The sequence below is a fragment of the Chiloscyllium plagiosum genome, unplaced genomic scaffold, assembly GCF_037043375.1.
Source record: "Chiloscyllium plagiosum isolate Xiang-an unplaced genomic scaffold, Cpla_swu_hap1 HiC_scaffold_18, whole genome shotgun sequence".
Taxonomy (NCBI): Eukaryota; Metazoa; Chordata; class Chondrichthyes; order Orectolobiformes; family Hemiscylliidae; genus Chiloscyllium; species Chiloscyllium plagiosum.
The window spans coordinates 77,713,348-77,731,226 of NW_028270156.1; the positions used below are offsets into that span (position 1 = coordinate 77,713,348).

Sequence of the window (17,879 nt, forward strand, 5' to 3'; positions counted from 1 at the left end):
CTTCAGCTAGTTAGCCTTTTTGCATAGTTACATCATTAATCCTCCATATCAAGTAGTCTCTAAGTATCTCATTAAGGAATAAATTAAAGGAAAAAGAATAACTAGAGAGAGAATTGGAGCCCTCAAGGACCAAAGTGTGTGTAGAACCGCAGGAGATGGGCGAGGTCCTCAATGAATATATCTCCTCTGTGTTTACTGTAGATAAAGACATGAAGACTTGGGAACTTGGGGAGGTTAGTGGTGATAACTGATGGACAGTCCATATCACGGGAGTTGGGAATCACAGTGTTGGATTTATTAGAATCTAACAAAGTGGATAAATCTCTTGGTCCTGACCAGCTATATCCAAGAACACTGCAAGAGGCTAGAGAATAAATTGTGTGGCCTGAGCTGATATATCTGCATCATTGTTAGCCATGGGTGAGGTCCCAGAAGACTGAAGGGTAGTGAACGTTGTGCCCTTATTCAAGAAGGCTGCAAAGAGAAACCTGGGAACAAGAGACCAGTAAGCTTAATATCTGTGGTAGGTACGTCACTTGAGAAGATTCTGAGGGATAAGATATACATGCATTTGGAAAGACAGGATTTGGTTTGATTAGGAATAGTCAGAATGGCTTTGTGAATGGGGAATCATGCCTCCCAAATTTGTTAGAGTTCTTTGACGAAGTGCCCTTTGTTGAGGTAAAGGCAGTAGACGTAGTCTATATGGATTTCAGTATGGCATTTGATTAGGTTCCACATGGTAGATTGCTCTGGAAGGTTAGATCACATGGAATAGTTCGTAAGTTTGCAGATGATACTAAAATAGATGTTATCGTGGACAGTGAGGAAGGTTGTCAGAAATTGCAGCATGACCTTGATCAGCTGGGGAAATAGGCCGAGAAGTGGCAAATGGAGTTTAATATATATAAGTGTGAGGTCTTGCATTTTGGAAAATCAAATCGAGGTAGGAGTTCTATGGTGAATGTTAGGGCCTTAAGCAATGTAATGGAACAGAGGGATCTTGAAGTTCTGGTGCACAGTTCTCTGAAAGTGGATTCACAAGTAGACAGGGCAGTTAAGAAGGCTTTTGGCACACAGGCCTTCATCAGTAAGGGCACTGATTATAGAAATTCGGAAGTTATGTTGCAGTTGTACGGGATGTTGATGAGGCTGTGCTTGTAATATTATGTTCTGGTTTGGTCATTTTGTTATAGGAAGGATGTTTTTAAATTGGGAAGAGTACAGAAGAAATTTACAAGGATGTTGTCAGAACTCAAGGGAGAGGTTGGGCAAGCTTGGACTTTTTTCTTTGAAGTGTAGGAGACTGAGGGGGGATCTGATAGAAGTGTATAAGGTCATGAGAGGCATGGATAGGATGAATGCACTCAGTCATTTTCCCAGTTTTAGGGAATCGACGACTAGACAGTATCAGGTTTTAGATTAGATTAGATTACATTACAGTGTGGAAACAGGCCCTTCGGCCCAACAAGTCCACACCGACCCGCCGAAGCGCAACCCACCCATACCCCAACATTTACCCCTATACCTAACACTACGGGCAATTTAGCGTGGCCAATTCACCTGACCTGCACATCTTTGGACTGTGGGAGGAAACCAGAGCACCCGGAGGAAACCCACGCAGACACGGGGAGAACGTGCAAACTCCACACAGTCAGTTGCCTGAGGCGGGAATTGAACCCGGGTCTCTGGCGTTGTGAGGCAGCAGTGCTAACCACTGTGCCACCGTGCCGCCCACGGAGGTTGGAGGCGAAAGTATAAAAACGAACCTGAGAGGCAACTTTTTTACACAGGAAATGGTATACATATGGAATGAGCTGCCAGCGGAAGCGGTTGAGACATGTACATGAACAAAATTTGAAAGGCATTTAGACAAATACATATATAGGAAAGGTTTTGAAGGATATGGGTCAAGTGCAGGGAAATGGGGTTAGCATGGATGGATATTTTGTTCAGCATGGAGCAGTTTGACTCTGTGACATGGAGTCCTGGAAGTGTTGGTCACAGATAATGGTCCATCTTTTACTGTTAGGGAATTTGGGTATCTCCAAAGTCAAATGGGATTCAACATAAAGAACAGCTCCTTACCACCCATCATCCAATGGCCTGGCAGAAAGAGTTTGATTATAGAACCACCCCACATGCAACTACAGGGATAGCACTGGCAGAACTGCTGATGGGTAGAACATTCTGCAGCAGGTTAAGTCTGATCTTCCTGCACCTGGGAGAGAGAGTTAAATGGCATCAGGAACACCAGCGCCAGATGTAAGATCCCGCCAAGTAAGAGATGTTTTGATATGGGGATGAAGTTTTGTGAAAGAATCATGCCCTGCATTAGTAAGAGGCATAGTCAATGTGAGGTCAGGACTAGTGATGTGTAAGGTTAGAGTTAATGCAATGGTCCTGAAAAAGCATGTGGACCATATGAAAACTACAAATTCACAAACCGTGCAAAACATGCCCTGCTCTCAGAACATTTGGAAAGTCTGCCTATCAAGCATTGATCAGTCCTCTGACTCAGTCTTGGACATGATGGATGTTGCTGCCTCAACGTCTTTGCCACCAGAAGAAGCGTGTGAAATTCTGCCGATTCGCTCCTGGCGCAAGAGCGAGCTCTCATGCCTTACATGCCGCCTGTATTAGATGTTGAATCAGAGGAACCTAACCTGATGCTAAAAGACTCCAGGAAGGTCTTTAAGATAGTAGATCGGCCTAAGTCCTCAGTCTCAGAGGGGGAAGGATGTAACAATTCCAACAAGGTCAGCCAGATGGACCTCATAGACTATGACTTCCCCATTTGGGGTGTTAATGTGGCCCAGTCAAGGAGCCCTGACAGATAAAAATAAGAGAATCAGGGATTCTAGCACTCTGATAGCTGACTCTGAAGAGGCAGTACTAAAAGCAAGGCTGTTCATGTGTAAATAAAGGGTGATTTAGTGATAGGATACTGGCCTCTGAGTAAAAAAAAACAATTCTGACATCTCTCCTATATCTATCACCCCTCAACTTAAAGCTATGTCCCCTTGTGTTAAACATCGCTATCTGAGGAAAAAGGCACAGACTGTCCACTCAATCTAACCCTCAGCCTTTCCTCATAAGACTTTCCGTCTATACCAGGCAACATCCTAGTAAATCTCTCTGAACCATTTCCAAGGCTTCCACAGCCTTCCTATAATGTGGTGACCAGAACTATACGGCAATACTCCAAGTGCGGCCGCACCAGAATTTTGTACAGCTGCAGCATGACCTCATGGTTCCGAAACTGAATCCCTACAACAGTAGTAGACTCCTCAACTTGAAGTCAGCATGTAATTACTGTGTTATGGCTGCTGCTGTCGATAATTTTGAAATAAAGCAGGTAAGAGACTTTTAGATGTCCTTGCAGTGGGCTTTACGATTATTGACCATAGCAGTGACACAACTGAAGACTTGCAAATATTTGCAAACTTCATCGTCAAGTTCATAAAAACCATTCCCGCCCATGACCAAGGGTCTTCAATTATAACCACAGTGTTAGTGCATGATTGGTTTATCCATTTTTGGTGTTCCATATCAAATTTAAAAGATCTAGGACACAACTTTGAATGCAAAATCCTACAGGAACAATGTTGCTTGGAGTTGCACAACTCGATTTCACAGGGTAATGAACAGTGCAAACAACTCAACAGTACACTGCATAATCTTATCTCTGGAGAGCAAGCAAAAATGGTATGAATACATTCCAGAGATGGTTTATTCTTATAATTGTACCCTACAAGGTTCCACTGGCTAGTCTCCACACTATTTATGTTTTGTCCTTTCCATGGTCATCTCCTTTGACTTACTACACTTTCTGATGGAATTGACAGGGTAGCTGAGCATCTCACAATGTTAAGCCAGGAGATCGAACTGGCACTCGAGAGTATAGTCGGTTCTGCTATAATATGTATTTCTTCAATGCGAATTGGCTTTAACATGATTGAAGAGTTTAGCTCATTATTTGTAGAACGTGAATTTTCCTTACGAGAATAGGACTATCGCATTATCTCAGAACTGACTGTAATCGATTACAAGAAGACATTGAACAATCACAAAGTGATCACTTTTCAATTGGTCATAGGGTATTTCTCCAAAATAGGAATATTGGTGTTCGAAACAATAAACAGGATGTCTGAGACTCCACAGAGTTATCAAGAGGATAGATTTGGGTGGTTACACCTATGTTTTTGAACTGGTAGTTCGAGGGAAGCCTTGCAAAATGATTCACCGTGGGAATTGCTTGAGGCAGAAAGTCTATTTGATGGTGTGGAGGCAAATAGTTCACTCAATGGTATTACAGAACTTGAAGTGTTTGCTGCATTATAGCTCAGGTGGTGTGTAGTTGAAAAGTAATGAGGTATCCTAGATTAACCTGTGTGCTCTGAATCCAGGGATTGCATTGTGTGTTGGAAAGGCTATTCCAACCCTGGAAGATGGATGGACTGTCACAAGGCAGTAATGGAAGTTGTTATGGAACAGGCCAGACCCCCTCAAAACATTTTAAGATGGTAGCCCAGACCATAACTTTTCCTTATTTAAAAGCTAGATGTGAAGTGCATGTTCCAGATGTGATGTGACTGGTCACACTACTCAATGTTAAGTAAAACAGTTTATTTAAACACTATTGTTAAAATTCAGACAAAAGAAAGAGGAATTTAGAATAAATGAACTATTGGAAAATTTAACCAAGTAGTAGATGCAGTACCTATCATTAATTAACTGTTTCAATATAGTATCATCCCATAAACACACTCCTTGGCAAAGAGGCAAATTCAAACACAGATTTTTACATGCAATTCTTCAATCCAGGAGGGAAAAAGATATGAAGAGAGATTACAGAGAAAGTATCAGCTAGGAATCATTCACTGAAACTTCCAACTCTTCTGAGACCCCAAACAGCTTTGAAATGCTGAAAAAGCTAAAATGAGACAAAAGAAACCCTGCAGTTCCTGGAATCATAAGTAGACAAGCAGGAGGCTGGAAGAACACAGCAAGACAGGCAGCATCAGGAGGTGGAGAAGTCAACGTTTTGGGTCTCACCCAAAAACAAGAAGACCTGATCTGTGAAAGCTGGCCACACACATTCAAGCTGCATCCATTGTTCCAACTTTGCAAAAAAAACCTGAAGACCTCATAAGTTGTTTACTTAGCTGTCTGCAGTAGTGAGTTTGGAACTTCTGCCTTTACAACCTCTCTTCAAAAAACTCAGGACAGAGTAATCTACATAAAGTCACAGCATTGTCACAATATAACAAATGCTACTGATCATATGACTGTTGGAGACCTGATGAAGAACAGCGATTGGAACCTATGCAAAGAGGATAAGAGACTGAGAAATTCCTCTTGAGCAAATGCTGAATGTCATCCTAACAGTCACTAATTGCCTCGATCAGTTATGCAAGAAGAGAATACTGCCACTAATGTAGTGTCTTGACCAGGAATTAAATTGAATGTTTAATTGCAACATGTTTTCTTTTACAAAAGAGGAGATGCAGCCAAAAGATGACTGCAGATATAAATTCATTGGCTAGAGATTAACCTGGGTGTCTCACAATCTGAGGGTGTCCAGGAAGCTTCAAGAGGAGAAATGTACTACAAACTAAACTAGAATCTCCTGTGAGTATCTCAGACTGTGAAGGTGATGGGAGAAAAGACTGCAATCTGGCCAAGAGGCATGTTTGTATTTTCCCCTTTCAAGAATGCAGAAGTTTCAGGGGTTAAATGCAAGTTTTCACCTTTGTCATGTATGCTGGTGGGCTGAAGTGGTCAAGTGTGCTAGTGGGCTGAGGTGCTTATATACTAGCCTGAGTTTGAGCAGTAGTATTCTGTGAACGTCACAGTTGAAGAACCATCCATTAGTAATTCCAGCATTGCAGGCAAAGGATTCACTTACTCTGAGTGTTGGAAGCCTGTGAAAAGGAGATGGGGTGAAAGAAGCATTCTCTCAATCTGAATTATGGAAGCTAGTTAGCAAGCCTGTTCAAAAGGAAATGGAACAAAAGATTATCAACATTCCTCTGTCTTCTATTCATCAGCACTCAAGCTTATCTACATACTGTTAACTTTTATCATTTTTGGACTTGGTTGTATTTTCTAATCTGTATATGTGCTACATTTTTATTTCTTCTCATGTTTAGCAATTAAGAAACTATTTTGTTTCCTCAGAAAAGCTTGATTAAATTAGCTCTTTTTAAAACATCAATTTACCAGGGAGAAAAAATAAGTAAGGGCGGCTTCTTTTTTAATTAGAGTCATAAAGTCCTACAGCATGTAGACAGGTCTTTCAGCCCCAACTAGTCCATACCGACCAAAATGTCCGTCCATGCTAACCCCATTTCCCTGCACTTGGCCCATATTATTCTAAAGCAAACGTGGGTACTGCAGATGCTGGAGATTAGAGTCAAGATTAGAGTATTGCTGGAAAAGCACAGCAGGTCAGGTAGCATCTGAGGAACAGGAAAATCGATGTTTCAGGCAAAAGCCGTTCATCAGTCAGGGCATTGACTATAGATGTTGGTGAGGCCGCACTTGGAGTATTGTGTTCAGTTTTGGTCATTTTGCTATGGGAAAGATGTTATTAAACTAGTAAGAGTGCAGAAGAAATTTACAAGGATGTTGCCAGATCCCAAGGGACTGAGTATAGGGAGAGGTTGGACAAGCTAGGACTTTCTTCTTTCGAGGAAGGGATAAAAACCTTCCCTGATGAAGTGCTTTTGCCCGAAACGTCAATTTTGCTGCTCCTTGGATGCTGCCTGACTTGCTGTGCTTTTCCAGCACTACTCTAGATTACATTAAATTAGATTACATTACAGTGTGGAAACAGGCCCTTCGGCACAACAAGTCCACACCGACCCGCCGAAGCGCAACCCACCCAAACCCCTACATTTACCCCTTACCTAACACTACGGGCAATTTAGCATGGTCAATTCACCTGACCTGCACATCTTTGGACTGTGGGAGGAAACCGGAGCACCCGGAGGAAACCCACGCAGACACGGGGAGAACGTGCAAACCCCACACAGTCAGTGGCCTGAGGCGGGAATTGAACCCGGGTCTCAGGCGCTGTGAGGCAGCAGTGCTAACCACTGTGCCACCGTGCCGCCCACTAATCTTGACCCGTAATCATTCTAAACATTTCTTATGCATGTATTTGTCTAAATGCCTTTTATATGTTACTAATTGTTGTGGTTCTGTTCGCCGAGCTGGAAGTTTTTGTTGCAAACGTTTCGTCCCCTGGCTAGGCGACATCATCAGTGCTTGGGAGCCTCCTGCGAAGCGCCTCTTTGATGTTTCCTCCGGTGTTTATAGTGGTCTGTCCCTGCCACTTCCGGTTGTCAGTTTCAGCTGTCCGCTGTAGTGGTTGGTATATTGGGTCCAGGTCGATGTGTTTGTTGATGGAGTTTGTGGATGAATGCCATGCTTCTAAGAATTCCCTGGCTGTTCTCTGTCTGGCTTGCCCTATGATAGTAGTGTTCACTACTATCATAGGGCAAGCCAGACAGAGAACAGCCAGGGAATTCCTAGAGGCATGGCATTCATCTACAAACTCCATCAACAAACACATCGACCTGGACCCAATATACCAACCACTACAGCGGACAGCTGAAACTGACAACCGGAAGTGGCAGGGACAGACCACTATAAACACCGGAGGAAACATCAAAGAAGCGCTTCGCAGGAGGCTTCCAAGCACTGATGATGTTGCCTAGCCAGGGGACGAAACGTTTGCAACAAAAACTTCCAGCTCGGCGAACAGAACCACAACAACGAACACCCGAGCTACAAATCTTCACACAAACTTTGAATATGTTACTAATGTATCTGGCTCAACCACTTCCATTGGCAGCTCATTCCATATGCATTCCATCTTCCGTGTAAAAAGGTTGCCTCTCAGGTACCCTTTTATTACTTCCCCTCTAATCTTAAACTGATGCCCTCTACGCTTTGATTCCCCAATGCTGGGAAAAATATTGAAAGCATTCACCCTATCCATGCCTCTCATGATCTTGTACATTTCTATAATATCCCCCCTCAGTCTCCTATGCTCTAAAGAAGAAAGTCCTAGCTTATCCAACCTCTCCCTGTACTCAGTCCCTTGAGATCTGGCAACATTCTTGTAAATTGTTTCTGCAGTCTACCAGTTTAATAACATCCTTCCTATAGCAAAGTGACCAAAACTGAACACAATACTCCCAAGTGCGGCCTCACCAACATCCTGTACAACTGCAACATAACTACCCAACATCTGTAGTCGATTCCCTGACTGATGAAGGCCAGTGTGCCAAAAGCCTTTTTTACAGTTTTGTTTTCCTGTGACTCCATTTTTTCAGAGAACCGTGCACCTGAGCTCCAAGATTCCTCTGTTCCACTGCATTCTTTAAGGCCCTACCATTCACCATGAAACTCCTGCCTTGATTTGACTTTCCAAAATGCAGGAACTCACACTTATTAAACTCCACTTGCCATTTCTTGGCCCACTTCTCCAGCTGATCAAGGTCCTGCTGCAAATTCTGATCATTTTCCTGACTGTCCACGATACCACCTATTTTAGTGTCACTTACTAATCATGCCTTGGATATTTCCATCCACATCATTGATATGGATAACAAACAGCAATGGGCCCAATTCTGACCCCTGAGGCATGCCACTAGTCAGACGTCTGCAGTCCAACAAGCATCCTTCCACTATCACCCTCTGCTTCTACTATCAAGCCAATTGTGTATCCAATTTTCCACCTTCCCCTTGATTCCATGTGATTTAACCTTCCAGAGCAGCCTACCATGTGGAACGTTATCAAAAGCCCTACTGAAATCCATATAGACTACGTCTACTGCCCTGCCCTCATCATCCTTCCTGGTCACTTCATCAAAGAACTCTAACAAATTTGTGTTACATTATCTCCTATGCAAACCCATGCTGACTACCCCTAATTAAACCCTGTCTTTCCAAATGCAGATATATCTTATCTCTCAGAATCTTTTCCAGTAACTTACCTACCACAGATGTTAAGCTTACTGGTCTCCCATTCCCAGAATTTTCTTTCAGCCCTTCTTGAATAAGGGCACAAGATTTGCTACCCTCCAGTCTTTTGAGACCTCACCCATGGCTAACGATGATGCAGATATATCAGCCAGGGGCCCTGCAATGTTTTCTCTAGCTTCCATCAGTGTTCTTGGATATATCTGGTCAGGACCAGATATCCACTTGGATACATTCTAGTTCATCTAATACCTCTTCTACTATGACATGGACTGTCCCTAAGATATCACCTTTAAATTCCCCAAGTTCTCAAGTCTTCATATCTTTCTCCATGGTAAACACAGAGGAGAAATATTCATTGAGGACTTCACCCATTTCCTGCCATTCCACATACACATATCCACTTTGGTCCTTGAGGGGTGCTATTCTCTCTCCAGTTATTCTTTTTCTTTTAATATACTGAAAGAATGTCTTTGGATTCATTCTAATCTTCTCAGCCAAGGCTATCTTGTTCCCCCTTTTCACCCTCCTAGTTTCTTTCTTCAGTCAACTCCTCTGATGCTATCTGCAGATTTAGAAATGATGATTTTGATCCCGAAGTCCAATTTATTAAAGTAAAATATGCATAGAACTGATTCTTGTGAAACATCACTTCCAACTTCCTTTACTCTGCGTCTGTCTCCATCTTGAAGTCAGCTCACAATTCATTATTTTACTTAGCCTCTTACTGCACATTCTGTCACCCTATCCATTATGAAGTATCTGATGAAAATCCTTTTGAAAATATAGATAAATTACACATACTGTCTTACCATTATCTATTCTCTCTCTTGCCTTCTTAAAGAATTGGTCATGTTTATCAAGAAAGTTTGAGCTTTTGATATCCATTTAACTGTTCATTTTTATCTACATGATTATGTATTGCCTTGGCAGAAATTCCATTGCTTTTTATAGTGCTGATTAAATTGAATTCTTTATACTTCCATACTCATAATCTGTTGCCCTTTTTTAATGTAATGGATATGTGTATGTGGAATGGCAGGAAATGGGTGAAGTCCTCAATGAATATTTCTCCTCTGTGTTTAATATATAAAATTTCTGACAAAACAACATTTACTAAGAATCGATAAATATGTGCAGTAATGCTTTCTGCTATCTTTTCCCTGGATCATTTCAACTGCGTAGATACAGTCCAACCAGATCAGGTTCTTATTTTATCGTCTTTAAGTTTTATTAGTTTATTCAAATCATCTACTTCTTAGTTAAATTTGCTGATCTTATTGCTCATCACCTCAGTGTCATTTCAACTTGTTTTATCTCCCTGATAAATCCAAAATATGATGATTATTTTTCTGCTGTCTCTCTGTCATTATCTGTAATTCATCCCTTTATCCCTTTCTCCCATAACAGCCTTCCTTTTCTCATTAATCTCTGTGCTAAATATCTTGAAGTTTTGTTTTATGATTCTTGATAATTTAATTTTGTAATGCCACTTTGGATTTCAAATTGCTTTGACTGCTCTCTTGATCTTTTATATTTTCTCTTAGTATCACTCTTTGAACATCTGTATCTTTAATATTTACTTTTTTTCCAACCTTCAGTACCCTTGGTATTCCATTAGTGTTTACCTTATTCTTTTCCTTTGCTGTGGAATTTTTGGAACTCTGTGTTAAATATTTCCCATTGTTCAATGTTGCTTTCCAATATTATGGTTGATTTTGATTTCTTAAGTTATGTTCTCAGCCTGCCAAAATCAATTTTTCTTGAATTATTAATCTTTTTTCCAGGCCATCACTTAGGCTAAACAAATGTTCACAGCCTTATTGTTTTATTTGACTTGGGTTGATCTTTCAAACTATACTACTTTGATTACGAACAATGCCTTATTCCTACCTCAGTATATTGGCCCACTTTCTCCTCAGCCTAAGTTAGTTGTTGTAACATTTACCTACGAATCTCTCGCCATAGACAAGAAGAATCTAATGCTTTTTTGACTTTTCCTTATTCTTTTCTACAATATGTGCATTACTGGCATTTTTACCCATCCCTAATTGCTCTTGAGAAAATACTGGTGAGCTACCTTCATGAACTGCTGTGGTCCATGTGGTTTAGAGACATCCAAAGTGTCGTGGGAAGGAAGTTCCAGAATTTTGACCCAGTGACATGAAGAAATAATTAAATAGTTCTGGATCAGAATAGTGTGGGAGTTGGGGAGAATTTGCAGAACTTGCAGATTATAATGTTCTCATGCATTTGCTCCCCTTCTTCTATATGTGAGTTTCAACATTGTTGTTGAAAATTACTTAGTAATTTGCTGCAGGGCATCTTATGTACTTTTGTCATTCACCGGTGGTTGAGGGAATGATTGTGGATGGGATTGATCAAGTGGGCATTTGAGTACTTTTGGAGCTGTACTCATTCAAGTGGAGAGTAATCCATCACATGACTGACTGACACTTATAAATAGTGAACAAGCTTTGGGGAGTCAATAGATGCAAAATTCCCAGTCTCTGAACTACTGTTGTAGCCTTGCATTTAATGTGGATATTACAGTTAAGTTTCTAGTCAAAGAACAAAGAACAAGGAAAATTTACCGCCCATCTAAAAGTACTGTCCAAACCTGTTGGTCAATTCCTAAGCATCTGTATCCCTCTACTCCCCAATTACTCATGCATTTATCCAGACACATCTTAAATGAATCTACTGTACCTGCCTCTACCACCTCTGCTGGCAACACGTTCCAAACGCCCACCACCCTCTGTGTGAAGTACTTGCCGTGTGTATCCCCCTTAAACTTTTCACCTCTCACCTTGAAAGTGTGACCTCTCATTATTGAATCCCTCACCCTGGGAAAAAGCTTGTCTTTATCCACCCTGTCTATACCATTCATGATTTTATAAACTTCAGTCAGGTCTCCCCTCACCGTGGGTGGCATGGTGGCACAGTGGTTAGCACTGCTGCCTCACAGCCCAGAGACCCGGGTTCAATTCCCACCTCAGGCGACTGACTGTGTGGAGTTTGCACATTCTCCCCGTGCCTGTGTGGGTTTCCTCCGGGTGCTCCGGTTTCCTCCCACAGTCCAAAAATGTGCAGGTTAGGTGAATTGGCCGTGCTAAATTGCATGTAGTGTTAGGTGAAGGGGTAAATGTGGGGGAATGGGTCTGGGTGGGTTACAGGTCGGTCTGGACTTGTTGGGCCGAAGGGCCTGTTTCCACACTGTAAGTAATCTAATCAATCTCCTTTTTTCTAATGAAAATAAACCTAACCTACTCAACCTTTCTTCTTAGCTAGCACCTTCCATACCAGGCAACATCCTCATAAACCTTCTCTGCACCCTCTCCAAAGCGTCCACATCCTTTTGGTAATGTGGCGACCAGAACCGTACATAGTATTCTAAATGTGGCCGAACCAATGTCTTGTACAATGTTAACATGATTTGCCAGCTCTTATACTCAATACCTCGTCCAATAAAGGCAAGCATACTATATGCCTTCTTGACCACTCTATCCACCTGTGCAGCAATGTTCAGGGTACAATGGACCTGCACTCCCAGATCTCTCTGCCCATTCAACTTCTGCCAAGGGTCTTCCGTTCATTGTATAATTCATTCTAGAATTAGTCTTGCCTAAATGCATCACCTCACATTTGTCTGGATTGAAATCCATCTGCCACTTTTCCGCCCAACTCTCCAGTCTATCTATAGCCTCCTGCATTCTCTGACAGTCCCTTATGCTTTCTGCTACTCCACCAATCTTGGTGTCATCGGCAAACGTGCTGATCATACCAACAGTGCCCTCTTCCAGATCACTTATGTATATTACAAACAAAAGTGGCCCCAACACTGACCCCTGTGGAACACCACTTGTCACCTTTCTCCATTTCAAGAAACTCCCTTCAACTACGTCTCTCTGTCTCCTGTGCTCAACCAGTTCTTCATCCACCTAGCCAGAACACCCTGCACACCATATGACTTCACTTTCTCCATTAATCTACCATGGGGAACCTTATCAAATGCCTTACTAAAGTCCATGTATATGACATCAACAGCCCTTCCTTCATCTATCAACTTGGTCACTTCCTTGAAGAGCCCTATTAAGTTGGTAAGGCACGATCTCACCCGCACAAATCCATGTTACCTATCACTGATATGCCCATTCTTTTCTGAATATAAATAGATCCTATCCCTCAATAACTTCTCCAGCAACTTTCCCATCACCGACATCAGGCTCACTGGTCTGTAGATACCCAGAATATCCCTACTACCCTTCTTGTACAGGGAGACAACCCTCCAGTCCTCTGGCACCTCACCTGTGTTTAAGGATGCCACAAAGATATCTGTCAGGGCCCCAGCTATTTCCTCTCTCGCCTTCCTCAGCAACCTGGGATAGATCCCATCTGGTCCTGGGGATTTGTCCACCTTAATAACCTGTAGACAACCCAACACATCTTCCCTAGTCAATAGTTAATCTCCAAGGTGTTAGTAGTAGGCAATTCATTGTTGAATATCATTGTTAAAATGTTTAAAATCAAGCAGAACTGCTTCAGTATTTGAGGAGTCCTAAATGAACTGAACAATGAAATAATCAGCAACATACTCATTTCCAAAATCATGATAGAGAGTAGTTAATTGTTGAAGCTGAAGAAGAATACTACCCTGAGAAACTACTATAACAATATCCTGATATTAAGGTCATTAACCTCCAACAGCCACAATTATCTTAGGAGGCAGCTGAGATGGATTATCCTGTTAATTCACCTGACTGAAGGACATCTGCATCTGTCACAGGTACATTAGTGAAGGTGATATTAATTAGAATTTGCCAATTGTTGATGATGCATCACGTCCGAAAATAGTCTTTGCCAGCTTTGCCCATCAGAACTTGGCAAACTCAATCCATACTTGCACTACCAAGCCCCCCTTAGTGCAATGCATTGATAACCTACATCTAAGGTACATTCTGTACCCTTTATATCTTCAATGCATCTTCTATGGATGTTCAATATGAAAGAGTATTCATCAGCTGAGGGAGGATGGCAGGTTGAATTGCCTATGTTTAATCTTATGGTAAGAGATTTTATATGTGATCAGGAGTGGTGTTCAGTGCTGTGATGACATTGTGCGTTCTGATTATATACCATGCACTGCCAGCTGGTTGTACCTTTACTGGTGCTAGGACACAACAACATTACATAACCAGTGATGATCACTGGATGCAGAGGAAGGTGATGGCCAAGTGTTTTTATCATGAGACCAGTAATCCAGAGATTCCAATATTGTTCTTGGGACCTGGGTTCCAATCCTGCCATGGCAGCTGACGTAATTTGAATTTTTTTTAAAATTTGTAATTAGAGCCCAGTGGTGACTGAAAAACCATTGCTAATTGTCAAGAAAAACTCACCTGGTTTACTAGTGTCCTTTAGGGAAGGAAACTGCCATCCTTACCTGGTCTGGCCCACATATGACTCCAGACCTACAGCAATGTGATTGACTCTTAGCAACTAGGAATAGGCAATATATGCCAGCCCAGCGATCAATGCCCGCATCCTGTGAATTAATTTAAAAAACAAGTTGGTCATAATAACTGCCAGACTGTTGATTTACTAGTCTGTGGGGCCGTTCTCACAATTTTCAGTCACGCTGTTGTCAGTGCCTAGGTATGTGCTGGGTGATCTGTTCACTTCGTTGTTTCTTGATTTGGGCAAAGTAGAGACCTTAGGGATTTCGGGAAAATTTTGGCTGCATAAGTAATATTGCCACTTAAATTAGATGTTCAGATTAGAGGATTTAATCATAACTAAATAAAATAAAGACATGAGTCTAATTGTGGCAGACAGGCAAGCCATAAATAGTGCAATGATAGCTACATGTTGGAAAATGTTTGATAACTAAATACCATTTTAAGTTAAAAATCACATGACAGCAGGTTATAGTCCAATAGGTTTATTTGGAAGTACAAGCCTTTGGAGCACTGCTCCTTCATCAGGTAGCTAGTGGAGTAGGATCATAAGACACACAATTTATAGCAAAAGATCATCATGTCATACACTGGTGCAATATATTGAACAAATCTAGATTGTTCAATATATTGCATCAGTGTATGACACAATGATCTTTTGCTCTGTCCTATGGTCCTACTCCACTAGCTAGCTAACGATAGCTTGTACTTCCAAATAAAACTGTTGGACTATAACCTGCTGCCGTGTGATTTTTAACTTATAATCGTATTTAGTTATCAAACATGGTGATTTTAACTTTGTCCACCCAAGTCCAACACCGGAACTTTCACATCATGGCTTCCATTAGAACTAACAGTAGAAGCTGTAGAACAAACTACTAATGATGCCAGAGTGAAATCAAATCACACAGGATGGAGGCTGAGTCTGTAAGGTTTCCGAAGGTGTCCTTTCTTGCCAACTGTTAAAATAGTTACACTCAAGAAAGTCTTTTAATGTTTACTTACTTACAGCCCTCATCTTACTGCATAAGTTAACTTTTAATAAAGATCGATAATTTGATTGATCAATTAATTAATCAATTACTGTATGATTATTTGAAATTTTGTTTTCTATTTCCAGGAATTTCTTGCCCTCACAATCAGACCTTCAGTTATGATTCTAGAGCTTGCAATCGCACTTGTTTGTCGTTGTCTGATCCCAATTTTGAGTGCAGTGCAGGTGATACTCCAGTGGATGGCTGCAACTGCCCAACACACACTTACTTGGATGACACTGGAAAATGTGTCAGTGCAGCTGAATGTCCATGTTACCTGGCTTATGCTGTCATTGCACGTGCCAATGAGAAAATAAATCTTTACGGTGGAATATGGTAAGTAAAATAATGCACTGTTGATCTCCTAATTAGACAGTGAACTTGCTGGTTTATAAAGAGTTACAAAAACAATTTAAGTTCTGTATTATTTAGTTAAATAAATTAAAATTGTGAATGGGATCCTTTTGAAGGTATCTCAGAAACATGAAATTAGTATAAAAATAGAAATTGCTGGTGAAACTCAGCAGGTGTGAAGCATTTGTGGGGAGAAAGTAGAGTTAATATTTTGAGTCTGTTGACTTGCATCAAAGCTGTTTTGATCCATCTGAGTTTTACCAGTAATTTCTGTTTTTTTGTAGTCAGAGGTACAGACAGACATTTCTGTGGCTAGCAGAGAAAAAGCAGAATGGTGTGTTGTTTCCCTGGTGCCAGGATCAACGATGTCTCAGAGACGGTGCAGAATGTTCTCACGGGGGAGAGGGGCCAGCAGGAGGTCATTGTCCACATTGGAACCAATGACATAGGAAGGGAAAAGGTTGAGACTCTGAAGGGAGATTACAGAGAGTTAGGCAGAAATTTAAAAAGGAGGTCCTCAAGGGTAGTAATATCTGGATTACTCCCAGTGCTACGAGCGAGTGAGGGCAGGAATAGGAGGATAGAGAAGATGAATGCATGGCTGAGGAGCTGGTGTATGGGAGAAGGATTCACATTTTTGGATCACTGGAATCTCTTTTGGGGTAGAAGTGACCTGTATAAGAAGGACGGATTGCATCTAAATTGGAAGGGGAAAAATTTACTGGCAGGGAAATTTGCTAGAACTGCTTGGGAGGATTTAAACTAGTAAGGTGGAGGGTGGGACCCAGGGAGGTAGTGAGGAAAGAGATCGATCTGAGATAGGTACAGCTGAGAACAGAAGTGAGTCAAACAGTCAGGGCAGGCAGGGACAAGGTAGGACTAATAAATTAAACTGCATTTATTTCAATGCAAGGGGCCTAACAGGTAAGGCAGATGAACTCAGGGCATGGTTAGGAACATGGGACTGGGATATCATAGCAATTACGGAAACATGGCTCAGGAATGGGCAGGACTGGCAGCTTAATGTTCCAGGATACAAGTGCTGCAGGAAGGATAAAAAGGGAGGCAAGAGAGGAGGGGGAGTGGCATTTTTGATAAGAGATAGCATTACAGCTGTGATGAGGGAGGATATTCCCGGAAATACATCCAGGGAAGTTATTTGGGTGGAACTGAGAAATAAAAAAGGGATGATCACCTTATTGGGATTGTATTATAGACATCCCAATATTCAGAGGGAAATTAAGAATCAAACTTGTAAGGAGATCTCAGCTATCTGTAGGAATAATAGGGTAATTATGGTAGGGGATTTTAACTTTCCAAACGAAGACTGAGACTGCCATAGTGTTAAAGGTTTAGATGGAGAGGACTTTCTTAAGTGTGTACAAGACAATTTTCTGATTCAGTATGTGGATGTACCTACTAGAGAAGGTGCAAAACTTGACCTGCTCTTGGGAAATAAGGCGGGGCAGGTGACTGAGGTGTCAGTGGGGGGAGCACTTTGGGGCCTGCGACCATAATTCTATTCATTTTAAAATAGTGATGAAAAAAGATAGACAAGATCTAAAAGTTGAAGTCCTAAATTGAAGAAAGGCCAGTTTTGACGGTATTAGGTAAAAACTTTCAAAAGCTGATTGGAGGCAGATGTTCGCAGGTAAAGGGACGGCTGGAAAATGGGAAGCCTACAGAAATGAGATAACAAGAATCCAGAGAAAGTATATTCCCGTCAGGGTGAAAGGGAAGGCTGGTAGGTACAGGGAATGCTGGATGACTAAAGAAATTGAGGATTTGGTTAAGAAAACGAAGGAAGCATATGTCAGGTATAGACAGGATAGATCGAGTGAATCCTTAGAAAAGTATAAAGAAAGTAGGAGTATACTTAAGAGAGAAATCAGGAGGGCAAAACGGGGACATGAGATAGCTTTGGCAAATAGAATTAAGGAGAATCCAAAGGGTTTTTACAAATATATTAAGGACAAAGGAGTAACTTGGGAGAAAACAGGGCCCCTCAAAGATCAGCAAGGCGGTCTTTGTGTGGAGC

General features: G+C 41.5%; 1 protein-coding gene across 1 annotated transcript in view; it reads left to right on the forward strand.

Moving 5' to 3' along the window:
* The window catches only part of LOC122558129 (mucin-6-like), a 128,299-nt gene that overhangs the window by 24,416 nt on the left and 86,004 nt on the right, over window positions 1-17,879 (forward strand). The window contains exon 3 of the mRNA XM_043706448.2: window positions 15,574-15,823. Coding sequence (XP_043562383.2) covers window positions 15,574-15,823 — 250 coding nt within the window. The remainder of the gene's footprint in view (window positions 1-15,573; window positions 15,824-17,879) is intronic.